The 25648-nt window shown below is 48.1% G+C and overlaps 2 protein-coding genes and 1 long non-coding RNA gene across 4 annotated transcripts; all 3 read right to left on the bottom strand.

The window, feature by feature from the left end:
* Positions 1–1458: 1458 nt before the first annotated feature.
* LOC116786779 (nuclease EXOG, mitochondrial-like) lies at positions 1459–2095 on the bottom strand. Its single transcript, XM_032687744.1, has one exon. It carries the CDS (start codon positions 2093–2095, stop codon positions 1511–1513), a length of 585 nt encoding a protein of 194 aa, XP_032543635.1. The 3' UTR covers positions 1459–1510.
* An 8613-nt stretch (positions 2096–10708) lies between these two features.
* On the bottom strand, positions 10709–21691 carry LOC116787591. 2 transcript variants are annotated; one of them, XR_004357341.1, is made up of 2 exons: positions 21679–21691; positions 10709–11360 (listed from the first exon to the last, which is right to left on the bottom strand). It is a non-coding gene; the product is annotated as an uncharacterized LOC116787591 (long non-coding RNA). The 2 variants fall into 2 exon arrangements; XR_004357342.1 differs by having other exon boundaries at positions 10709–11352.
* LOC116787590 (endonuclease domain-containing 1 protein-like) lies at positions 12033–15014 on the bottom strand. Its single transcript, XM_032689337.1, is given in 3 exon segments — positions 12033–12705; positions 14734–14843; positions 14846–15014. Coding segments are annotated over 3 exon segments (822 nt in total). The 3' UTR covers positions 12033–12162.
* Positions 21692–25648: the final 3957 nt, after the last annotated feature.

Here is a 25648-nt window from a genome sequence, read left to right as displayed (position 1 = left end):
AGGGTGGATTTGGACACCCCTCCTCCTGCAAGGATGCTCTGAGTACTGCGACATCACCAGCGGTGGAAATTTCAGCAAGAAGCAACTTGTGGTTTCTATATAAGATGACTCTGCAATCCAGCACTGGAGCAAATGATTTTTATTGTGAACTATTCAGGAACTACATGATCTAGCACACACTGATCTTTTGATTGGCACATTGAATACAGTGATTATATTGAATACACTGAATAAATGTCACAAAATCATTTAGCCATAAATCTGCAGAAAAGGTTCAGAAGCATAGCAGAGAATGAAGTTATCCAAGCAGTGTATCACAGACAGAAATTTATCTCTGACTGGTCAAAGCTTCTTGTATATGTGATGTCTGAGCCTGCCTATCTCAGACCTCAGCTCCTGCTTCTACAAGGTGCACGTTTCAAAAGCAAGCAAACAAAATCTGGTTCCCAGCATCACAGAATCACTGCATTGTTGAGGTTTGGAGGGACCTCCCAAGATCTTCTAGTCCAGAGCCCTGGTCAAACAGGCTCAGCTGGAGCAGGTTGTCCAGGATCATGTCCACTTGGGGTTTGAGCCTCTCCAGCAATGGAGACTCCACAACACCTGTGGGCAACCTGAGCCACCCTCGTCCCACAACCTTCCTAAGGAGGTGAGGAACAAGTCAGCAGCACACTCTGAGGGACAGCTAATGAGGAGAGGAAGGAACTAAGACCTGTCTCTGGGGATGGAACAAAAGGGAAACAAGGCAAAGCCCTTCTGGTCTCAGTGAGAAGCTCTCATTTCCTTGTCTATGGCCTTTCTCCAGCTGTTCCCTCCAGACTGCCAGGGCAAGGACTCACCCCTAAGAGCTCTCTGACAGCATGGGAAGCAAAGCAAACCAGATGGAGGCTCTGCCCACCTCCTTCTCCCTTTTATCAGAGCAGGAGGAGGAGTTGCCCTGAGGGACAGAGTTGGAAACCCACCAGAGAAGGGAGCAGGATGGTCACTGCACAGGACATTTGTCCCCCTCTCCTTTGCTCTCCTGAGACCCCACCTGCAGTGCTGCCTCCAGCCCTGGGCCCACAACATGAGAAGGACACCAACCTGTTGGAGTGGAGTCCAGAGGAGGCCACGAAGGTACTCTGAGAGCTGGATCACCTCTGCTCTGGAGACAGGTGCTGGAGAGAGCTAGGGGTGTTCAACTGGAGAAGGCTCTGAGGAGAATTTAGATCCCATTCCAGTATCTAAAGGGTCCCCAGGACAGTTGGAGAGGGACAAGGGCGTGGAGTGACAGGAGAAGGTGGAATGGCTTTAAACTGGCAGAGGGCAGGGTCGGAATACATATCAGGAAGAAATTCTTCCCTTTGAGGGTGGTGAGGACATGGCACAGGTTGCCCAGAGAAACTGTATCTACCCCATCCCTGGAAGTGTTCAAGGCCAGGTTGGACATGGCTCTGAGCAACCTGGTCTAGTGTCCCTGCTATATTGCAGGCAGGGTTGGGACTGGATGATCCTTGAGGTCCATTCCAACTCAAAGCATTCTGTGATACTGTGATATGTGGGAAAAGCCCCTGAGCCTTTTACACCCGGGATGTGAGGGGTTTGTACGGGGACAGGAACTGTGGAAGAGAGAAATATTTTGCATTCCATACAGCTGGGCCAAACTGTTCTCCAGCTGTCCCAGAGTGAGGTCCCAGACCTGGTCCTGGTTGTTCTCGGCAATGGCCCCCCAAGCACTCATGGTGTTGTTCTTGGTCTTGCAGCAGGCACCAGACCAGATGTGGCTGGGTACATTAACCCTCCCATTGGAGATGGAGGAGTTCCCAGGCACAGCCCCCACAATGACATAGGTGGTTTGACAGTCCTTGCTTTTATTGGCCATCGTTTGCTGCTCGTACTTTTTCCAGGTGCCTCGGTTGAGTTTTTCGTTCATGGGCACTATGTTGGTGAGGGTGAAGGTCGCATTCCTGCTGTCCAAGGTGTTGTGGTGGCCATTGGGGTTCAAATGGCCACGGTCCCAGCCGCTGTGATCATAGTCTGCGTTGACAGCCTGGCTTTGCATGATTTGCGCTTTGCTGATGTTGTATTGACGTTCAAGGGTCTGCACTGTTTGCATGTTTTTGGACAAATTTGAACGTATCAGCTTGACAGGTAAGGAAGAGGAAAAGATGTTAGTATTGGGGATGGGAGGACTGGAGCAGGTTTGCCTGGAGCAGAAATCTCCAGGTGTCAAGAACACAGTTTTTCTCTTCTCAGTCTATGTAAATATATGAATCTGAGAGAAATCCTATAGCTGCCCCTCCTGGATGAACACAACAGCTTTTAAGACAAAAGAAGCTCAGAATGTGACTGCTCTCCTTTTGACTTGTGACCTTTGTGATCCAGCCTGCAGCCTGTGCTGGGAGTGTGGCTGGATACATGAGATACTGAGCATTTTCCACTCTGGCTTTGAAAAAAGAGAGATCTTTGTTGAGAAACCTTCCCTGACACAGCTGGTTCCCTCTCAACCTGTCTCCAAACTCACTTCTACCACAGATCCTCCCACCCCCATTCTATCATTCTCTGATTTCATCTGTGGCTGCTGCAGGTGTACCACACTCCTGGAACACCAGGGTTTGCCTCCTCTAACCCCAGACACAGGGAGATGTGTAGAGAAACCAGTCCTAGAGGTGAGGTTTACCAGGAGGGGCTACAAGTCACTGCAAAATAGAAGCCCATTTGTTCATTAATCAAAAAGACCTCAATGCAAATAGGATCTGCTACTGCAGTCCTAACAACATGTCCCAGAGCTGATCAGGGAGCATCTTTGGCAGCTTCACTAAAAAGAAGTTAGAAATGATCAGCCTCTTCCAGGAGCTCATAATCCATAAAGAGTCCTGAGGAACCCAAGTACTGAAAAAGGACCTCTGGAGAAAGTTACCAAATCAAAGAGTTTGCAGGAGGCCTGGCTCCGTGGTCCAGGAGGAAAAGGGCCAGGTTGGATGGGGTTCTGAGCAACCAGGTCTAGTGGGAAGTGGCCCTTCCCATGGCAGGGGGGTTGAATTGAGATGATCTTTGAAGTTCTTTCCAACAGAAATCCCTCTATGATTCTATGATTCTATGAATCAAGACAAACTTTTATCCCAGCCCTAAATGAGGAGACTGCAGTGGTGCAATATCATATTAGTTGTTTGAGTTCCAATGTGTACAAAGTGCAAATGGGTTTTTTTTTAGACCTCCAACACCTTTCTGTTCATCTTTGGAAACACATATTTCTTCTCCCTCTGGAACAGGGCAGATGGCTTTCTTCTGTCACTCATGAACACCTCAATTCCATCCTGCTGCTCTGTCCATAACAATGACCTGAACTTCCTCTCTTTCTGTTCCATAATTCCCTTGGTCTTTTTCACTGGAGGTCTGAAGGACATTTGGGAGATCTCTGTTTTTTGTGGAAATCTGAGTGTCTGGTGGATCCTTCTGAACCAAGCCTGAGGCAACAGTGCTCAGGGGCAACTGGCCATGGCTGGAGATCACCCTCTTCTGACTGGACTGACACTGATGCTCCTCACTTTTCACTGCCTGAAATATCACTCAATACATTCCCCACGGTTCAACAAACCTTCTCACCACTCAGTGCCTGTGCCAAGGCTTTTTCCCTGAGCCATCCCACCCAATTCTGAGTTTCTCACTTCTCTCACATCACTTACAAAGACAAATGGAGTCCTAACTGTGAGAAATTAAGCTCTGTCAGGGATGCAAAACAGCTCAGGGCAAAGCGGAGATCAGAATCCAGTAGGACTCTTGGTCCCCCAAATTTCGCTGCTGTTGGATGCCTTTTCCCCATCACTGGGTCTCCCACCACAGCAGGGCACAGACAGGGAGGTCATTTGACTTTGGAATGGAATGGATGTTGCTGTCAGGTCAATGCAGAAAACTGGACACCTTTGGGATAGGACTCCTGCTCCTGCTGCTGTTTGAAGTGCATCAGAGGAATCATGTGGTGCAGGTGTTTGAAGTGAGATGAGATGAATCCCACCCAGTGGGTCCATTTGCATGTGTGTGTATGGGGGTGGGAGGAAATAGAGATGTTTGGTTAAATGCTGTTCATCTTTTAGTGACTGCAGAGTGAAATGCTGTAAGAGAGGACACTCACCTGGGGCTCAACTGTCCATGTGTGGTTTGTGAGGATCTTTCCAGGCTCGTATTTGTAAGCAGAGTACACGGGAATACGCCTGTCTTTGTCGTACAAGGTGGCATAGAAAGGCTGGTTCTTGAAGGTCTGGCAGATCCAGGCTGGGTTCTGTGGCTTCATTGCTGCATCTGGGGGACTGTTACTGTAGAAGAACTGACGACAACTTGCAAAGGAATCCACCACCTCGCCGTGTCCCAGCCAGAGGCAGCTCACCCAGACCTGCAGCAGCAGCAGCCACAGCATCGTGGGAGGATTTCAGGTGAAGGGCTCTTGCTCCCCTGGAAGGCAAATGCAGAGGGACACTCAGCTTGGAGAGAGCTGACCATGGCCTGCAGTCATTTTTGTGCTGGTGGGACACAGCTGGCTGACGAGAGGTCTATGAGACCAAGAAGAGGGTGCTGTCTGACCTCCTGGATATGGAAAACAGTCAGGGCAAACAGGGTGAAATCTAAAAGAGGGTTAAGGTGACTACAGGAGGCAGCAGGGGGAGAATTCATCTTTTGTCTACCATTTGAAAGAAGGCAGGCAGGAGAGGCAGCTGGAAGGATTCATGGGACAGAAAGCTGCCACAGCCCACCTGACACTGCAAAAGGGTCTGGGCTGAGGACTGCAGAAGACTTGACAAGGCACCTTGCACATTTGCTCTCTTCTGACCCTTTGCTCTGACTTTTATCTCTTCATATCCAATCAGTTCAGGATATAGAGCTACACACACCCTTGCTCTCACCCAAGACATCTGGTCCTTTTTCTCTTTACCAGCCCTGGATCAGGAACGTGGGGACCAGTGACGAGGAAACTCAGAATATGAGCCACAAGCTGTGGCTTTTTACAGTGCTCTGCAGAGCAGGACCATCTCTGCCCCAAATCAAGCAGGGAAGTTCCTAAAGGTCCTTTTGCACCAACCCCTCCATGAGCTTAAAATATATCCCACTTACTCAATATCAGATAGATAGAAACCAACTTACCGTGGGAAATATCGACTCAGGACTCTGCTCACAGCCCCAGAGTGGCAGAGGACTTTGAAATGTCTCTGCTGCAGTCTGAGATTGGCTCTTTATATATGATCTCCTGGAAGGAAGAGTTGTAACATCTCCCGCAAAAGGTTTCAGACTAAGTTTGCCCAGGGGTGTAGCCCGCACCTATGTTTGTCCAGAGGTTTTTTGCAAGGTCATGGGTGGAATTTTGGTACTCCATAAGCTCGGCACCACACCTCACCCCTCTCCCTCCATTCTTATTTAACACTATGGTGTGAATTTTCCAGGTGACTTGGTTTGAATTTCTCTCCCAAATGGATCCTTCTGTGCCCTCCTTAATACAAAAACTTAAAGAGCTGCACAATTCAGTGCATGCATAACCTCTCATTTCTCCTTGGAAGGCCAATGTTGGAGCTCAGCAACTCCAGCCTATGCTTTGTCTGATCTCTTTATTCCAAAGCTAAGGAAACACTTGAAATATTGGAGTCAATGCTGAGAAAGGAGCAAGAACTTACCTTGAAGTAGAGTCTCAGAACAGGCAGCTGAACCGCTCCTTGCCTCTTCTCCCTGGAGAAACAGTTGGCTGATCCCTCAGGAGTCCCACTGCAATATATGCCCAGTTGTAAATCTGATAAACAGGGAATTCCACAGAAAAGAGAAGTTTTCTGTTGTTACTCAGGGGAGATTTGTTCCTTCTTGCACAGAAATTGGGTGACAGTTGGTATTTGCAGTTTCTTCTGGGTTTCTCCAAAGGTAGCTGACTTGAAGCAACAGGTCAGGAGCAGTTAACTGGGTCTGCTGACATCCCTCTCCATTTCCTCATTCCCCACGGGCCACAGCCACTGCTGCTGCAGAACCCACACAGGTTTCTGTTCCTGGTAGAACATCTCTGGTGGCCTTTGACCAACCTGTCTCGGAGCACCTCCAGATGTCCACAGTCAGCTCTTCTGCAGCCTCTCAGGAGATAATTAATATGGCCAGGCTGCATATTTTCCCTTTCGGGATTGCCAAGTCTTTGTAAGAGCCCTTATTCCTGCCACCAGCCTGGGAAAGAGAAGGTCTTGGGAACACATTAGAGCCCCTTCCAGTTCTTTAAGGGTGTGCAAGAGAGATGGAGAGAGACTTTGCACAAGGGCCTGGAGTTGATGGCTCAGGTGGAATGGCTTTGAGCTGAAGGAGTGTAGATTTAGTTTGGATATGAGGAAGAAACTCTTGGCTGTGAGGGTGGTGAGACAGTGGCACAGGTTGCCCAGAGAAGCTGTGGCTGCCTCATCCCTGGAAATGTTCAAGGCCAGGTTAGATGGGACTTGGAGCAACCTGGTCTAGTGGAAGGTGTCCCTGCCCATGGCAGCAGATTGGATCCAGATAATCCTTAAGGGCCCTTCCAAGACTCAAAATGAGTCTTCTATGAGTCTATAATCATTCATTCACTACTAAACTGGACTCATTTTCATCCACTTCCAAACATCCAGGAATACTGGACAACAAGTTGGTTGTCACAAGTAGAAATGACCAGAAGAAGGGTGATAGACCAAAGTGTGTTTGAAGGAAGTCATTGAGTCCTGTGGTTTATTTTTTCCCTGATAACCTGGGACTGGCCTCTTAAAGTGGTTTTGAGGCAGATAAGGGACAAGGCTGATAAGGAGCAGATCTGGCAGTCCAATCTCATCCTCAAGGCAGGCCAAGCTGGGTGTAGCTGAGCAACTGCAGGGAAATGGAAAAACCGCTTGTGACTGCAGCACTGCAAAAAGAGGATTTGCGCCTTTAGCACCTCCAAGCTGATTCCTTCCTCGTTTGGGCTTCCCGTGTATTTCACAGGCTTGCTGTGGAGGGGAGGGCATTTCTGGCTATTGCCAGGGATCAAGGAGAGCCCTCAGAGCTGATAGAGGTGGCACTATGGGATCTCTGGAGTACCTCATGGGGCTCCCTCTGACTTGCTCACCCTCCTCTTGATGCCTACTGGGTCTTGAGACCACTCTCATCCTCACCACTGCTCATCCCATGCTCCACTGCACCTGCTTTCCAGGCTCTTGAACCACTGGCTCCTTGACCACCCCTATGAGTCCCACCTCCATCAGCTCCCTGGGCACTCCCCAGGACCTTTACCCCTGTCACTACCCAGAAATGCTCTACCCTCCACAGCAAGCACATCAAATACACAGGAAGCTCCAAACCTTCTCCTCAGTTTTTTTCTTTTGCCTCCATTTTTTTTGTTCAAAAAGCAAGATAATACCCCTTGCTTTCAAATCTTTTTAGATATCTAAGATCCAGAGTTTACCCAGACACTTGCAAAGACACCAAGTCTTTGAGGGTAGCCTTAGTCAGCAAATTCCACCTGCATATAAACCAGCATGGAATGGATGGAGAAAAGTCACTTCTCCTAGCATTTACTCTCTGATGGATGGAGGCAGTGCAACCTGTTTACTTCCAGTTCAGAAATCACTGGTTCAGCCTTCTTGAGCTTGCAGGTTTATCTGTGTTATTTATATCACACAGTTTCCTTTACTTTGAGCTTTGGGTGTTGCCAGGGGAAAAATGTTACCTCATATGAAAAAGAAAGGATGTTTTTCTTTAAAATATCCAGTCATTTCAGATACATAAAGTGAGGACCATGTCTGAAGGAGACTGAGATCGTTTAAGGTAGATGGTTTTCTCCAGTATTTCTATTGTCTTAAAATGGCTTATCTGGGGGAAATCCAAATCATGTAGGACCTGGATCTCCCACCTCTTTTGGCAGGGCAAAGTGATAGCAGTCAGTGGGGAAATAAAACCTGGGAGAAGGGATGGAAACCTTTAGGTCTGGCAGACAGTGTGTAGCTGCATTCCATCTACACAGCCTGGAACTCAGTCAGGACTCCTCCCTTGGGCCATGGAAGGGTTGGGAGGAAGCTGAACCTGCATTCCCAAGGTACTGCACTGCTGCTGAACAAGGTTGGCATTTCCTGGACTTCTTGAGCCTCTGATGTAAAACCCCTCAAATCCACCGACACAGCAGAACCATCCATCTGGCACTTCAGACAGGTCAGGTTGATCTTGAATGTGTTTTCTCTCTTAATTCCCTTTCACTAAATTAATCTGCCTCTTTGGAAGGTTCTTTGCATGAGGAAGCATTGCGAGGCTGTGAGTTTACAATGAATCACCAATTAGCAGTTCCGTGGGAATCATTTCAAGTGAAATCAGATTTTGTTTGTTCAAGTAGTTGGTGCTTTCAGAGGGAACCTGAATGTGACCTGGATTGTCTAAAGCAGCTCATATTGTACTGGGCTTAGAACAGGTCTGATGTTTACACAGACATTACTAATTATCTGTAGAGTTTTTCATGAGCTGCTCTTAAATGGAATTCCATCCACTAGGGAAAGAGATGTTTGAAATTGCAAAAGACTTCATATGCTTGGGAATTTTTGTTCCTGTTGGAGCACCACTGTTTGCACAGTTGCTGTGTGAAAGCTGAGTGCATAAATCCCATTGGAGGGGAACCTACACAATAACCAAGAGCACCAGTAAAAAAATAAGTAGGGAAATTCTCCCACTGCGCAATTTGTCTGAAAAGTTTTGCTGGTTCTTGTGTACGTGGAGTGTAACTTCAGAGAATCCTATCCAGATACACAGCAGATAAGCAGTTCCTCAGAAACTGAAGGTGTCGACTTATAAAACTAGTATAACAGGAAAGTTTGGCCTTTGTATGCAGAGGCTAAGTTGGTTAAACAAACCTCTAATATTGACCTGATTTCTTAGTCTAACTCTGGGTGTGAAAATAACACGTGAAAATTGAGATGATTGGTTTTTGATAAACGCAACATTCCTTCTTCTAATAACTCCCAGCAAGATCAAGGACTTAGATGAATGGAAGTAACATTTTCTTTTCTTTTTCTAGATTACCATTTAACTGAAGACAGGAAATTGCCAGTGTACAACCCAGCAGATGGAGATGGCATCTCCTTTGCCCAGGAGATGCCAAAACTGCAGTAAAGCAGTTCCCAGCCTGCCTTCCCCACGTGGCAGCCAGAGGTGCTCCTGCACGGAGCAAAGGAGTTTTGCCCAGCTGCTTTCTCAAGCACAGGACAGAAGATGGTACTGTCTGGATTTTCTCGTTTCCTTCTCTTTTGGAACAGCACGTGCCAACATGGAATCTGGACCATTGGTGTTTTTGGAAAAGGACTAAGCAAACTGCATGGCCCAGCTCTTGGCAGTGCAGTGGGTTTAGCTCCCAGCATCTCCTCACAGCTCCCGGGCAAAATCATTTTTCCTTTCTGTCTAAAATCCCAGTGACACACTGTGGAATAATGGATAGGGTTGGAAGTTAAAGGAGAATAAGGATTACGGAAGAGACCCAGCTGCTGCTTCCCACGTGGAACACAGTCACAATGCCCCACAGAGGTTTCCTAAGCACCTGTTATGGGAGAGGCAACAGAGAGGGGAGCAACATGAAGGTACTGCAGCCTCCCTTCAGAAACATCCTGCAGGGAGGGCAACATGGTGACACTTTGACCGTGCCCACCAAGAAAGATAGATGCCAGGACAACTACCCAATTACATACTTGTGACTAGAGTCACTGAAGCTCCACCTAAATCTAAAGAAATAATCAGAAAGGAAATTGGAAATGGGGAGAAATTGGAGGAAGATTCCACCTCAACTACTGGGATTGGCTGACAAGCTGAACCTGTCTTCCCTCCCTGCTTTAGGGATGCCTATCAGGTGACAAATTTGTTCTATGTGTTGCTTTCAGGACTAGAGCTTGCTTTTGCTCCATAATCTGTTGGTAGATTGTTTTGTATTAGAGTTTGTGTTTGTGTTTTCTTTGTAGTATGTTTAGATTGCTTTAAACACATTTTTGCAGTTAGACACTATCACCAACGACCTACAAACCTTATTAACCTGTCACAATTTGTATGAATAAAGAATATTATTCTGTAAACTGTTAAAGTGAGTCTTTTATAAGGTTTGACAGATTGCTGGCGGTGGAATAATATGCTGGCAGGCCTACTGAGGGGTTCTCCCTTATGCTGTTGGGTGGTAGCCCCCTGAAAAGGGCAACCAAATCATCCCCCATCCTGTGAAGAGTGTTTGGTGAAGAGTCCCCTTACGGGATACTTGACAGACTTGTTGGATATCCATGGTTTTGTTTTCCCTGGGGCATTAACAGACAAATAAATCTCTGTGGGTCAAGAAAATCTCCCCTCTCTAAGGTTCAGGCGAACTCCCCCCACTTTTATGTGACACACACCAGTGTCCACAACTCTCCCCAGAGATGCACAGGCACAGAACAAACTGCAAAATTACCTTCCCGTGTCAGCACAGCTGCATCTTCTCAGTGGATGGAGGTGCTTCCCAGCACCACTGGGGGCATGGACTGGCTTTGGGCTCATGAAAGGGCTGAATCATTATTCCCCATTCACAACCAGGGGCAGCAGAAAACAGAGGAAACCACAGATGGAAGCTGCCTGGGAGGATGCTCGTGGGGCTGGAGCAGCACCCCTCCTCCTGCAAGGATGCTCTGAATACTGTGACATCACTTGTTGTGGAAGTTTCAGCAAGAAGCAACTTGTGGTTTATATATAAGATGACTCTGCAATCCAGTACTGGAGCAAATGATTTTTATTGTGAACTACTCAGGAACTACATGATCTAGCACACACTGATCTTTTGATTGACACATTGATTACATTGATTATATTGAATACACTGAATACATTTTATGAAATCATTTAGCCATAAATCTGCAGAAAAAGTTCAGAAGCAGAGCAGAAAATGAAGTTATCCAAGCAGTGTATCACAGACAGAAATTTATCTCTGACTGGTCAAAGTTTCCTGTAGATCTGATGCCTGAGCCTGCCTATCTCAGACCTCAGCTCCTGCTTCTACAAGGTGCACATTTCAAAAGCAAGCAAAAAAAGCCTTGTCCCAGGATCACAGAATCACTGAATTGTTAAGGCTTGGAGGGACCTCTCAAGATCTCCTAGTCCAGAGCCCTGGTCAAGCAGGCTCAGCTGGAGCAGGTTGTCCAGGATCATGTCCACTTGGGGCTTGAGCCTCTCCAGCAATGGAGACTCTACAACACCTGTGGGCAACCTGAGCCACCCTCGTCCCACAGCCTTCCTAAGGAGGTGAGGGACAAAGCAGCACACTGTGAGGGACAGCTAATGAGGAGAGGAAGGAACTAAGACCCGTCTCTGGGCATGGAGCAAAAGGGAAACAAGGCAAAGCCCTTCTGGTCTCAGTGAGAAACTCTCATTTCCTTGTCCATGGGCTCTTCTCCAGCTGTTCCCTCCAGACTGCCAGGGCAAGGACTCACCCCTAAGAGCTCTCTGCCAGCATGGGCAGCAAAGCAAACCAGCTGGAGGCTCTGCCCACCTCCTTCTCCCTTTTATCAGAGCAGGAGGAGGAGTTGCCCTGAGGGACAGAGCTGGAAACCCACCAGAGAAGGGAGCAGGATGGACACTGCACAGGACATTTTTCCCCCTCTCCTTTGCTCTCCTGAGACCCCACCTGCAGTGCTGCCTCCAGCTCTGGGCCCACAACATGAGAAGGACACCAACCTGTTGGGGTGGAGTCCAGAGGAGGCCACGAAGGTACTCTGAGAGCTGGATCACCTCTGCTCTGGAGACAGGCTGAGAGAGCTGGGGGTGTTGAGCTGGAGAAGGCTCCGAGGAGAACTGAGATCCCATTCCAGTACCTGAAGGGTCTCCTGAAGAGTTGGACGGGGACTTTGAAGAAGGGCATAGAGTGACAGGAGAAGGGGGATTTAAGCTGACAGAGGACAGGGTCAGGCTATATATCAGAAAGAAATTTTTCCCTGTGAAGTGGCGAAACACTGATACAGGCTGCCCAGAGAAGCTGTGTCTGCCCCATCCCTGGAAGTGTTCAAGGCCAGGATGGACATGGCTCTGAGCAACCTGGTCTAGTGGAAAGTGTCCCTGCTATATTGCAGGGGGATTTGGAACTGGATGATCTTTGAGGTCCATTCCAACTCAAAGCATTCTGTGATTCTGTGATCTGTGGGAAAAGCCACCAAGCCTTTTACGCCCAGGATGAGAGGCTTATGTACGGGGACAGTCGTCATGGAAGAGAGAAACATTTTGCATTCCATACAGCTGGGCCAACCTCTTCTCCAGGTCCCCCAGAGTGAGTTCGTCAACCTGGTTCTGGTCGTTCCGGGCAATGGCCCCCCAAGCACTCACGGTGTTGTTCTTGGTCTTGCAGCAGGCACCAGACCAGATGTGGCTGGGTACATTAACCCTCCCATTGGCAATGGAGGAGTTCCCAGGTACAGCCCCCACAATGACGTAGGTGGTTTGACAGTCCTTGCTTTTATTGGCCATCGTTTGCTGATTGTACTTTTTCCAGGCACCTTGGTTGAGTGTTGCATTCATGGGCACTATGTTGGTGAGGGTGAAGGTCGCATTCCTGCTGTCCGGGGTGTCGTGGTGGCCATTGGGGTTCAAATGGCCACGGTAGAAACTGCTGTTGGTATAGTCTGTGTAGACAGCCTGGCTTTGCATGATTTCAGCTTTGCTGATGTTGTATTGACGTTCAAGGGTCCTCATTGTGTACATCTCTTTGGGCAAATTTGAACGTATCAGCTTGACAGAGGAAAGAAAGAGAAAAGTTGTTAGTATTGGGGATGGGAGTAATGGAGTAGGTTTGCCTGGAGCAGAAGTCTCCAGGTGTCAAGAACACAGTTTTTCTCTTCTCAGTCTATGTAAATATACGAATCTGAGAGAAATCTATAGCTGCCCCTCCTGGATGGACACAACAGTTTTTAAGACAAAAGAAGCTCAGAATGTGACTGCTCTCCTTTTGACTTGTGACTTTTGTGATCCAGCCTGCAGCCTGTGCTGGGAGTGTGGCTGGATACATGAAATACTGAGCATTTTCCACTCTGGCTTTGAAAAAAGAGAGATCTTTGTTGAGAAACCTTCCCTGACACAGCTGGTTCCCTTTCAACCTGTCTCCAAACCCACTTCTACCCCACATCCTCCCACCCCCAGTCTGTCTTTCTCTGATTCCATCTGTGGCTGCTACAGGTGTACCACACTCCTGGAACACCAGGGTTTGCCTTCTGTAACCCCAGACACAGGGAGATGTGTTGAGAAACCAGTCCTAGAGGTGAGGTTTCCCAAGGGGGAGGCAACAGATCACTGCAAGGATGAAAGTTCTTTGTTCATTAATCAAAACCACCTCAATGCAAATGGGATCTGCTACTGCAGTCCTAATAATGTGTCTCAGAGTTGATCTGGGCTAGGGAGCATCTTCAGCAGCCTCACTGCAAAGAAGTTAAAAATGATCAGCCTCTTCCAGGAGCTCATAATCCATAAAGAGTCCTGAGGAACCCAAGTACTGAAAAAGGACCTCTGGAGAAAGTTACCAAAATCAAAGAGTTTGCAGGTGGCCTGGCTCCGTGGTCCAGAAGGGAAAGGGACAGGTTGGATGGGGCTCTGAGCAACCAGGTCTTAGTGGTGGGTGTCCCTTCCCATGGCAGGGGGGTTGAATTGAGGTGATCTTTGATGTTCTTTCCAACACAGACCCCTCTATGAGTCTATGATTCCATGAAAAGAGGGCAGCTTTTATCTCAGCTCCAAATGTGGAGACTGCAGTGGTGCAATATCATATTAGTTCCTTGAGTTCCAATAAGTGCAAAGTGCATATGTTTTGGGTTTGTTGGGTTTTTTTTGTAACTCCAACACCTTTCTGTTCATCTTTGGAAACACATATTTCTTCTCCCTCTGGAACAGGGCAGATGGCTTTCTTCTGTCACTCATGAACACCTCAATTCCACCCTGCTGCTTTGTCCTTAGCAATGACTTGAACTTCCTCTCTTTCTGTTCCATAATTCCCTTGGTCTTTTTCACTGGAGGTCTGAAGGACATTTGGGAGATCTCTGTTGTTTGTGGAGATCTGAGTGTCTGGTGGATCCTTCTGAACCAAGCCTGAGGCAACAGTGCTCAGGGGCAACTGGCCATGGCTGGAGATCACCCCCTTCTGACTGGACTGACACTGATGCTCCTCACTTTTCACTGCCTGAAATATCACTCAATACATTCCCCAGGGTTCACCAAACCCTCTCACCACTCAGTGCCTGTGCCAAGGCTTTTTCCCTGGGCCATCTGACCCAATTCTGAGTTTCTCCTCACTTCTCTCAGGTCACTAACAAAAACAGAATCTTAACTGTGAGAAATTAAACTCTGTCAGGGATGCAAAACAGCTCAAGGCAAAGTGGAGATCGGAATCCAGCAGGACTCTTGGTCCCCCAAATTTAGCTGCTGTTGGATGCCTTTTCCCCATCACTGGGTCTCCCACCATAGCAGGGCACAGACAGGGAAGTCATTTGACTTTGGAATGGAATGGAATTTGCCTTGATGTTGCTCTCAGGTCAATGCAGAAAACTGGACACCTTTGGGATAGCACTCCTGCTCCTCCTGCTACTGTTTGAAATGCATCAGAGGAATCAAGTGGTGCAGGTGTTTGAAGTGAGATGAGATGAATCCCACCCAGTGGGTCCATTTGCATGTGTGTGTATGGGGGTGGGAGAAAATAGAGATGTTTGGTTAAATGCTGCAGTTCATCTTGTAATGACTGCAGAGTGAAATGCTGTAAGAGAGGACACTCACCTGGGGCTCAACTGTCCATGTGTGGTTTGTAGTGTGATTTTTAGGCTCGTATTTGTAAGCAGAGTACATGGGAATACGCCTGTCTTTGTCGTACAAGGTGGCAAGAAACGCTCGCCCTTTAAGGTCTGGCAGATCCAGGCTGGGTTCTGTGGCTTCATTGCTGCATCTGGGGGGGTGTCACCATAGAAGAACTGAGGACAACTTGCAAAGGAATTCACCACCTCGCCGTGTCCCAGCCAGAGGCAGCTCACCCAGACCTGCAGTAGCAGCAGCCACAGCATCATAGGAGGATTTCAGGAGATGGGCTCTTGCTCCCCTGGAAGGCAAATGCAGAGGGACACTGAACTTGGAGAGAACTGACCACGGCCTGCAGTCATTTTTGTGCTGGTGGGAAAGAGCTGGCAGAGGAGAAGACTATGAGAGACCAAGGAGGGGATAACTTCTGTCCTCCTGGTTGAGGAAAAATCACCAGGGCAAACAGGGTGAAATCTAAAATAGGGTTAAGGTGCCTACAGGAGGCAGCAGATTCATCCTATCTTATCAGAAGATTCATCTTATCTGAGGAGGGATCCAAACCTACCCTGTATCCAATCAGCTCTCACAGCCAAGTTATCTGAAACTGAGGCACAGCAGTGGGACAAGGTCACATTTTTCAGCCTACCTGAGTTAGTCAAGAGCTCAGCTTTTGCACTGGCAGTGGAGAAAAAAGCCTGAAACAACCCAGAGCCTGGAAGCCCCTCTTTCTGAACATCATCTCTCTCCCTTCTGCTCTGAGGACCTTCTCACAGCAGACACTCAGCTGACATTGGGAAACCTGTCCTGCTGCTCAGCTTGCATTGTCACGGTATCCAGCCCCAGACTATGAACTTGTAGACACATTGATACAGAAAATGAAGGGGCCAAGCAGAGGGGAGAAGCAAACCCGAGGGAGAACACCTTTATCTTATTTGCACTGTGGCTGCTGCAGTGCAAATACTGAGGGGCAGCTCTTCCCTGTCCAGATGTGGCTTCTCCATGTCAAGGTTCTCCTGATTTCTGCCTTAATTTTCTTTTTATCAGATGCTAAAGGCAGCAGTCCAACCTCATGCTCAAAGCGGGGCAAACTTGGAGGTAGCTGAACAAATGCAGGGAAATGGAAAAACCTCTTGTCATGGCAGTAGTGGAACAGGGGGATTTTGAACCCTTACAGGAGAGTAGAATTTCCAAACCTGCCCTTTACATTCACAGGAGAGAAAAAGCTGACTCCGGAAACGAGTTTGTGTATGAAGACACTCAAAGCTGATAGCTTGCTTACAGGTGCCTCTTTAGGTTGGAGCACCTCTTTCCCATAGACCCAGGAAGAAGCTCACTTCTTGCACTGTGATATGGAAATCAGCAGAGAATTTCTGCACCTTAACACCTCTTGTGGACTAAAGGGGGTGCAGATGCAGTCCAGCTTAGGTCAGGCAGATGGGTTTCCCCACAGAAAAAGATTACTTTGCTCAAAGTTCAAGAAGCTCAGTGCTGTCACTCAGGATGGGAGGGCTGGCTTCCCACTGATTTTATGGTGCTGCACTGAAAAAGGCAAGTGTTGAACTGATGGGGAGACCCTGTCAGTGAGGTGAGGGTTGGGGGCTGAGGGATGAGGGAGGGGTAGTGAGAGGAAAAGGTGGGACCATGCACTTTCCCATCAGTTAACAGAGATCACTCGGGACTAGATCATCCCAGCAGTGCCTTCTCCCATGGTGTGGGTCATCAAAGATCACCACCACAGAGGAGGTCAGAACCCAGATCTGCCTTTTGCATTTTCTAGGACTCGGGAGACCCTTTTCTTCCATCCCTCCTGTTTGCTTCTCTCTCATAGGACTCCCTCATTCTACTTAGCAGTGCGGTGGTTTGCTGCTGTACCCAAAAGAGTCAACTCCAGCCTGTTGTGATGGGGAGTTCCCCCTAAAACTGACCTTTCTTTCCCATAACTCTACTCAAGTGACAACCACCAGTGATGGTTTGGTCGTGATGAATACACTGACTCAGGGTGGATTCAGGGAAGGCAGATAACACAATAGCCAGGGGCTGATTTGAGCAACGTGCCCACCTAGCCACAGTCGAAGTCCGGCTCAAGACAAGTTGGGAAGAAACTAAAATCTGTAGTCAGTATGCAAATGTGTCTGTAAGTTAATTGTCTCACTCCAGAAACAGTGGACAGTTCAGGGCCTGCTGCAGGCTGTGTACCAGGGTCTTGTAGCAGGATACTTTACCTTTACAGTGTGGTCAAACAACCCAAACAATACCCTATTTTACAAGCTGTCAGGGTGGGCTGAGAGGGGGCATCATGTACTGGTTTTGGTGTTCAATTATGCTAAAACCAGTGTGACACATCACCCCCAAATTAACATCCTGATAGTCAAGCAGAGATTTGGCAGATAAGCTGCTAAGCTGACCTGGAGACATATGACTGGCAGTCAATATACTTCTACTCTAGAAGCCCAGTCCCACTTTCATGCCATCAGATTCTTCTAACATCCTCTTCTTGGAGTGTGTGGAGATTCTCTCTTGAAGTGGAGATGCCCCTTTGAGGTTACTCCTTGAGGTTAAGAGATAGAGATCTGTCCACAAGTGTTGGTATGGTGAGTTACACCAATCCCTAATTAATGATTGTTTCTTCTTGCTAGTCTTAACTCAATTGCAGTGATATAATTGCTATAATATAATTACTGTAATATAATTGCTTTAGTATTGTGTGGTATCCTAGCCTAGCCTAGCCTAGCCTAGCCTATCCCAGTCTATCCTATCCTATCCTATCCTATCCTATCCTATCCTATCCTATCCTATCCTACCCTATCCTATCCTATCCTATCCTATCCTATCCTATCCTATCCTATCCTATCCTATCCTATCCTATCCTATCCTATCCTATCCACTACTGGTAGTTTCAGCTTTTATACTGCGTAGCAAATAGTTCTGATTAAGATCCTTTGTCTGATCATTTGTCATAATAAAGAATGAATTTTATATAAGTATACCCAGGTGGACATCTTGAACTCTGTGGGACAAAGTTGTATTGAAAACCATTGACAAAGTCTGGGGCTGAGATTGGATTCAGCCCCATCCAGGTTCCTCTCACAGAAGGGGTTTAGAAATTAAGGAGGTTCTCTCTGCACCTCATGACTCAGCGGGAGGGCTTCTCTAATAAACTTTCTCTAAAGTCCCACTGTCACTCACAACACATCTCCCCTTGAGAAGGGAACACTTCTCAAAGTTACTCCTCAATGCTGAGAGATTCCTTCTTGTATCGGATCCTCAGTAAGTGGACTGGGAATAAGCACACTGAAACTTTTAAATCTTTCTTATGGGAAGCAATTGCACTTTCCCTGCAAGCTTGGAGAACAGCCCCTTCCTCCTCCTCCAGGCTCTGCTCACCTTTACAGGCAGCATCTGCACCAAGGGGAAAACTTTACCTGCAGAAAAGCTGCAGCAGCAGCAAGATGATGCACTGCTCCAGTTGACTGCTGGTCTTGTTGGCAGCAAGGGAATTCAAAGGCTAGTAGGTTTGACTGCAAAGTGTCTCAAACCCTGCAGTTATTCCCAAGGTAAGTGGAAGGCCCAAGACACTGAAACAACTCTGCAGCCTGGATTTGCGAAATTTCCTTTTCTTTCCACCATGCAGTGAATTTCTACCCCATTCTCTGATCCTGAGAATTGTACATTTAAGTCTTTCTACAGCCCAAAGCCACAAAAAATACACCACATACCTCAGACAGGCAAGAGGAAGACACACTCCCAGAATCCTGGTTCAGACTGCTAGATGAGATCCCAGCAGCTCGTCTCTTCCACAAGGAGAGATGGATCCCGTTGGATGCACCAACCCGCTTCTTTGGAAAGCCACACTGCTGGAAGAGCCACGCTTCAATATATACAGGCTTTGTTTGCTAGTGGACATTAATTATGCTAAGGGTAATTAGCAGTCACATTAATATGATTTCCTGTTTATCTGTTGTCTCACTCCATATGGAAATGAGGTGGTTGATTGCAAGTGGAAATATGTCAGACCAGACTCCAGAGGAAGGGCCTCGTTGCTCCTGAGGAAGAGCAGCCCTTGTGATCAGGGGCTGTGCCTTGGGTCAGCTGTCTGCCATGGGCAACACTGATCTACCCTTCACCTCTGAATGGGTCAACTCTACTCATTCAGTGCTCACTGCCTCCAGCCAGGAGAGAGGTGACAATGCTGCGTGGTAGGAGGTGGCTGATCCTGCTGATACACAGCCATCACCTTCTGTTAAGAGACTCAAACTGTGGTTTAAGAGAAAGCACTTGGAGATGCTGAAATTGACAGGAGAGCCCTTGTTCCCATTAAGTGTAATCCTAAAATCATAGAACAGCCTGAGCTGGGAGCGACCCACAAGGATCCTCAAGTCACTCTTGTCCCTACATGGGAAAATCCAACAATCCCACCACATGCCTGAGAGTGTTTTCTAAATGCTCCCTGAACTCTGACAGGCTTGCTGCTGTCACCACTCCCCTGGGGAGACTGTTCCAGTGCTCAACCACTCTCTGAGTGAGGAATCGTTCGCTAATATCCAACCTAAACTTCCCAGTTTCAGGTCATTCCCTCGGGTCCTGTCACTGGTCACAAGACAGAAGAGATCAGTGCCTGCCCCTCCACTGCCCCTCATGAGGAAGCTGCAGAGCACAGTGAGGTTGAGGTTTTCTCTCAGCCTCCTCTTCCCCAGGCTGAACAAGCCAAGAGACCTCATACAGCTTCCCCTCTACACCCTTCACCATCTTTGTGAGGAGGTGTTCTGTCATTTTGTGGATTTGGATTTTCTCGTCACTCCTGAAAAATCCAGAACACTGAGTAAACAGATCCTCCGTTCCTGAATCTTGGAAAATGCTCACCCTCAGTGATTCCTGAGATAAAACCTTTTGGGATGGTGATAACACCACTGGGTGTGAAGTGCTAAAATGGCACTGAGATGATCTTAGGAGTTCATTGGAAAACTTAGTAAGTTTAAGTCAGGATCTGTGTCTGACAGAGCAGGAGCAAACAGTCTGTGCTCCCCAACTGCAGGATGATGGTTTGTCTTACAGTGGACAAGGACATGAGCCAACCACTTCAGCTGGGTAGGTACGGTGGGAGGTCAGTGGGAAACCCTTTGCATTTTGAATGCCCAAGACATGGTAATGTTTTCCAAGTGCATTTCAAGGATGTAAACGTTAGAGACAGTGGATACACCTAAACACAACAAAACCTATTACCTAAAATTCACATCTGGAATAAAGCTGAGCACCAGTGGAATAGACAGATGACTCCCAGACACTGAGGCCCACTGCTGCATCACAATGTGTGGGTGAAGAAAGCAGCCAGGACTCAAAGCCTGGCCTGATCAGGAACATGCCAAAATTAAACTGCATTCACAAGAAACTGGCTCTTGGAGACAGACTAACACAGAAAACAGTTGTAAGAAGTCCCTCCTACCTCCCCCCATCAAAAGGACTTGAAGTCCCAGCAGCTCTGGTTTTGGTTAAGCAGGATTTGCCCTGTTAAGAGCTGGTTCTCAGCACTCCCTGTGCAGTCAAGACAAGAGGAATACACACGTCCAGGGCACAGCTGCCACCAGGCAGATGAAGGCAATTACACTACAGAAGTGTTCATTTCTCTCTGATGACCATAAGGATTCCCAGAGGGACAAGCTCTGCTTGACACCTCTCAGATTACACGAGGTGAGTCCCACTCTGTGTTGACATCCCTACACCCAAGATGTCTGTATTCCATTACTCAGAGAAAGCATACCATCAAAATACAAAAGCCATCCTTTGCCAATTCCCTTCCTCATGGGCAGGCCTCTGATGCAAACATCCTCTCCCCATTCATTGTCATGACCTTGACCTGTCAATCCAGCAGGAATTTCAAGGGAATGTCCTAACCTGCTGCAGTCACAGCACCTTCCCTGTGTGGGAGGATGTTTTCCTGAGAGAACAACAGATAAATAATCAATGTAGCAAGAACAGAAGGGAAGGATGCAGTTCATGCAATTCTGTCTTAATGATCTCACATCCAGGTGTTTGATGTGCTTGTAAAAGACAATAGGCGGTGAGGATCAGAGATTATTTCTCCTACTTCTTGACAGGGTTGGCTGGGGTTACAGTTGTGCTCTACGTCTTACTCAATCCCCAAAGGGCTGCTGGCACCAAAGATCACCTGGCATGAAGATGAGCTCAGGTAAACTAGTCATGGGCTAGATTCAAATTCTGGTTCCTGAGCAGTGCAGTCAAAAGCTCTTTGTGCAGGTGACTCTCTCTCAGTCAGACCTCCTGCTAGACCAAGGGCCAGCTCATGGATGCTGTCATGGTTTGAGAGCTCCAAAATTCAATTCCCTAGTCTAAGCCCCCTCCCACATCTCAACCTAATGTGAGATGGTTTTTCCAGACAACCACACGAGACTCAAAATGGGGGAAAGGGAATATATTACAATGACTGTACAAAATAAATACTACAATACATTATATACAATCTTAATTATCTCCACCATGACATAAGTATGTATTTGGTAGCAGAGGATGGTTGTGATCCATCGAGATAAAAAGAGATAAGAGCCATGATGCTCTTTATAACAGAAAGAGTTTTCCAGACAAAACACAGACTGTACCGTTGTAGAGAAAGTAAGACTATAGTAATGTAAGTTAAGTACTAAGAGTAGAATTAAGTTTATGATGATGTTACATTGACATGTAGTAGAGAGATTTTGATTATATTTTTAGTTTGTTGAAGATTGTATGTTGATTAGAGTTTTTTAAATTGTTGTGATATGTTGATATTTCGCAAAAGCGGGGGGTGGAGAGTTGTGGTGGGGGGAAAAAGTTTTCCCCCTGCAGTTATAAAATGGTAAAACCCCAGGGGGTGGTGACCCTTGAAGTTTTGAGGTTTTAGCCAATGAGCGCTTCTGCAAAATATAAACATATCACAACCAGAACGGAAGAGAAGGTAGTTGTAGTTTTGTTGTAGGAGAAGTAGCCATGTTGTAGGAGCCACGAGGAGAAACAGCAGCAGCCCCACTGGGGGTTGGGCCCCACCAGCCCCCAGCCAGGGACTACAGGGACTTGGAACAGCGTAATGCTGGGCTAAGTACCTGTGGCTGAAAGCTAAAGAAGTTTTCTCCACCGTGAGTGGGCAAACGGAGCAGCGGCAGAGGCAGCAGTGAACAGAGGCTACGGCTAAAAGCCAACAGATAAGAACTGAACTGGAGAAGCAGCAGAAACGAACATGCAGCTGAGCAAGGAAGACACAGAGTTGTCTGAGAGAGCTGAGGGAGAGCCAGCAGAGAGAGAGAGAAAGTTGGGGTAAGAACTGAAATAAAACCCCATACCCCTCTGAGACCTCCGAGAAAGGAGGAAGATGATGAACTCTTACTTGAAAGAGTCTTGAAGTGCTACAGCACTGCAGAGGAGCTGAAAAGCTCAAAGCACCCTGGAAAGCTGGACCGGGACGGCCAAAGGAATGCGGAGAGGGTGACCTTGGCCCCCCCCACTGCTTGAGGCAGAGTACAGAGCTCTGTAGGGAACTTGAATCCCCTGAAGATAAGGACCGTCACAAAGCCCCCTGCGCTTTGTGATATGACATGGTGATAACGCCCCTTGTCACTGTCATATATATTCCCTTTCCCCCATTTTGAGTCTCGTGTGATGTCTGGAAAAACCATCTCACATTGGGTTGAGATGTGGGAGGGGGCTTGGACTAGGGAATTAGATTTTTGGGGTTCTCAAACCATGACAACGCAACTGAGCAAGTCAAAAGTTTATGCGTCCTCTGGGCTGACTCTTCTCCTTGGGATCCAACCTTTTCCTGCAACTATGTGTTCCTCACAATGCTTTTTTCCACAGCAGGCAGTGGAGTCAGGATTGCTTTACTCAGGTCCCCTGTGATGACAGTCCATGACATTATAACATCAAAGGTAATGGGGGTCACTGGGGTTGTGTATTCAGTGTTGTTCTCCTGCCCTTGCCTTGACTGCTGCCTCTAGGGATTTACTAACCAATCTCCCCCAGTCTGTGGGGAGAACAGGAAAGGACAATTTTTCCCAGCCTTTCACCCCCTTCTCTTCCTTCAGGTCTGCTATGACAGTTTTTGAGAACACTGAATTCCCTCTGCATGTTAAGGACAGCATATTCTGAATTATGGGAAGACATCACTGCCCAGGAAGAGATGTTGCCTGTGAAAGTATGTCAGGGAGATGCACATGGACCGAGGAGTCGGGCTACGGAACAACATTGCAATACCTACCAATCGAGCTGGCCCTACCCAAACACAACCCTTATTTACTGGAGACAAAGTCCCTGTGGTGCTTATGAGAAATGCATTAGGAAAGACAGTTTGGATTAGTCCTGCCTCAGGCAAAGGCAAACCCACCTGTGGGATTGTTTTTGCTCAAGGACCTGAGTGCACTTGGGGAAAGTGGGGGAAACGCGATGTGTACCTCAGGGGGATTTGATTTTGGGTGAGAACCATCTGTAAGGGTGGATTGCATATCTAATACTGGTTGCTGAATGAAACTGCCACTGTAACCAGGAAATACCATGGACAATGAGTACGGACTCATCCGGTTGCTCCAGTCATGGACTAAAGGAACGCAACACACATCTTGGGGGAGGGTCAGTGACACCTGAAGTAACACCTGTGCTTGTGTCTAGTCATATGTATACAGATGTATATGTATAGAGTTGAAAGGAATGACATTTGGGCATGATGTGGATGGTGTAGAATAAGGGGCGGATAATGTCCTAGGTACAGTAGGGGTGGAGTTTGGAGAGATGTTTATTCCACACAACCCATTATCCACACAACCCATTATCCACACGTTATCATTGTGGGGAGGAAGTTTTTGTTTGTCAGGGAACTCAAAGGCATTGGAAGCAGAATGGTTTTCTTCTTCCCTTCTTCAAACAGGGGTGGACTGGCCCCTTTTAAAAAACCACAGGTAGAAGCAGAAAGGGGCCATTCTTTTCCCTGGCTCCCAGGAGAGGGAGCCACTGCTGCCCATCACTGCATGTTGGAACTGCTCCACAAGTCCCAGCCAGTGTTGGAACTGCTCCACAAGTCCCAGCCACTGTTGGAACTGCTCCACAAGTCCCAGCCACTGCTGGAGCTGCTCCACAAGTCCCAGCTGCTGTTGGAACTGCTCCACAAGTCCCAGCCACTGCTGGAGCTGCTCCACAAATCCCAGTCACTGTTGGCGATGCCCCAAATCCAAAAACAATCACAACCACTAATGCCAGAACCTGGAACCAGCCTCTCGGCAGCAAAATTCCTTTTGGATGAAATAGTTTTCCACGTTTTGCGTTGTCCCTGTTTTGCCATTGTTTACCTGGTTGAGGAGGGTTTGCCACTTGGCTTCTTTGTTCTCCCAGGCCAGGTGGGGAATCCAAGCCGGGTGTTCCCAACAGGAAGCAGCTGGTGGATTCCCCTCTTTGTGGATCAACCATTTCCTCTCTATTATTGTGTTCTATTGTGAGGCATTTTTGTTTTTCTCAGTAAAACTCTGACTCCCACTTCTGGTCTCTCCCAGTGTTTCTGCCGCTGCCACAAAGGGACGGGGGAGGGGAGAGCACCCAGTGGGGAGAGACACAGAACAGGCTGTCATCCCAGAGTTCTCCCTATCGTCTTCACTTCCACAAGGCACAAGACAGCAGCCGGTAGTCTCAGTTGGACACACAGCAACTGCAGCTTTCAACATTAGACTGGGCTGCTTTATTCTGTTTCCAGAAGGCAAAGAAAAAAGTCAAAAGAACACAAGGAAACTTGACAGTATGTCTGACCAATCTAATTCTCTTCCTAAACTCAGCAGCTGAGGCTGGTTTTGTGCTGCAGGTTACCACTTCCCTGAAAAAATCATTCCAGGAAGGAGCGACAGCTTCTGCCTTCTGATAGATGCCAAGTGTTGCCACCAATTGCTCCAGCTGCTCCTCATAACACCCCCCTGCACAAGCACTGACATCAGTGCCGGTTGGCTTTGGCTGCCCTCTGGCACACAAGTCCCACAGGGTGCAGGACTTGGAGCAGTGATGGGTCTCCTTCGGCGAGGACTTGCCAGAGCTGCTGACTTGGGTGCAGCCCCAGCCAAAGGGGTCACAGCAGCACTGGTGCTCTTGCCCACACGTTCCTTCTCCGGGTCACACCCCCGTCTTAATGATGGCCACGACTTGCAGCCAGAGCTTCTCCCAAGGATGCCCTGCCGGCTTCTGTCAAAGCCCCATGCCCTACCCCAGCTGCCCTGGAAGCACCTGCAAGACTTTGTCACTGCACTCCCTCATGTCCAGGCAGTTGGGTCTCCAGTACCTGTGGCAGGTGCCCTCGAGGTCCCACAGTGGGACTGGGGACCCGGAGGTTTTCCGAGGGGTCTCCAGTCCCTTTGACAGGTGGCCTCAAGGCCATTCCATTCTTCTAGAGTTTGTGTCCAGCAGTTTTCCCAGGCATCTCTCTTGAAAGTTCCCTCTAGGCACAACACTGGGATGGCAGGGAGATGCCTCAGCCTGTTCAGGCTCTTCAGGATGAAGAAGAAGGCAGGTCCTGCAGCTGCCCCAGCATGGCAGCCCGAGGAGCTGGAGCAGTTCCAAACCCTGCAGGAAGGTGAGTGGCAGAGCTGGACTACGGGGCTGGCGGCTGCAGCCAGCTGAGCCTCTTCCCATCCCAACCTCTGTCAACATGCCCAGGGAAAGGGAGGGGGGAAGAGCGGCCAGGACTGATTTCCCTGACAGCTGTGCTCCATGCACTGGGCATCCCGGGCCAGCACCTTCCAGCCGATCCCGTTGGGCCCTGCTCCCTCCCAGCCATGGCAAGAGCTGCGTGGGATGGCCCTGGCAGGAGGGGCTCCTCGGGTCCCCACACATACTGCCTCTGATCTTGGCTCCATGCCTTTCTGTTGAGCCCTTGAAGGTATGACAG

This window comes from Chiroxiphia lanceolata, chromosome 5 (assembly GCF_009829145.1).
Source record: "Chiroxiphia lanceolata isolate bChiLan1 chromosome 5, bChiLan1.pri, whole genome shotgun sequence".
NCBI classification, from domain to species: domain Eukaryota; kingdom Metazoa; phylum Chordata; class Aves; order Passeriformes; family Pipridae; genus Chiroxiphia; species Chiroxiphia lanceolata.
This window is presented reverse-complemented; position numbering and strand designations above follow the sequence as displayed.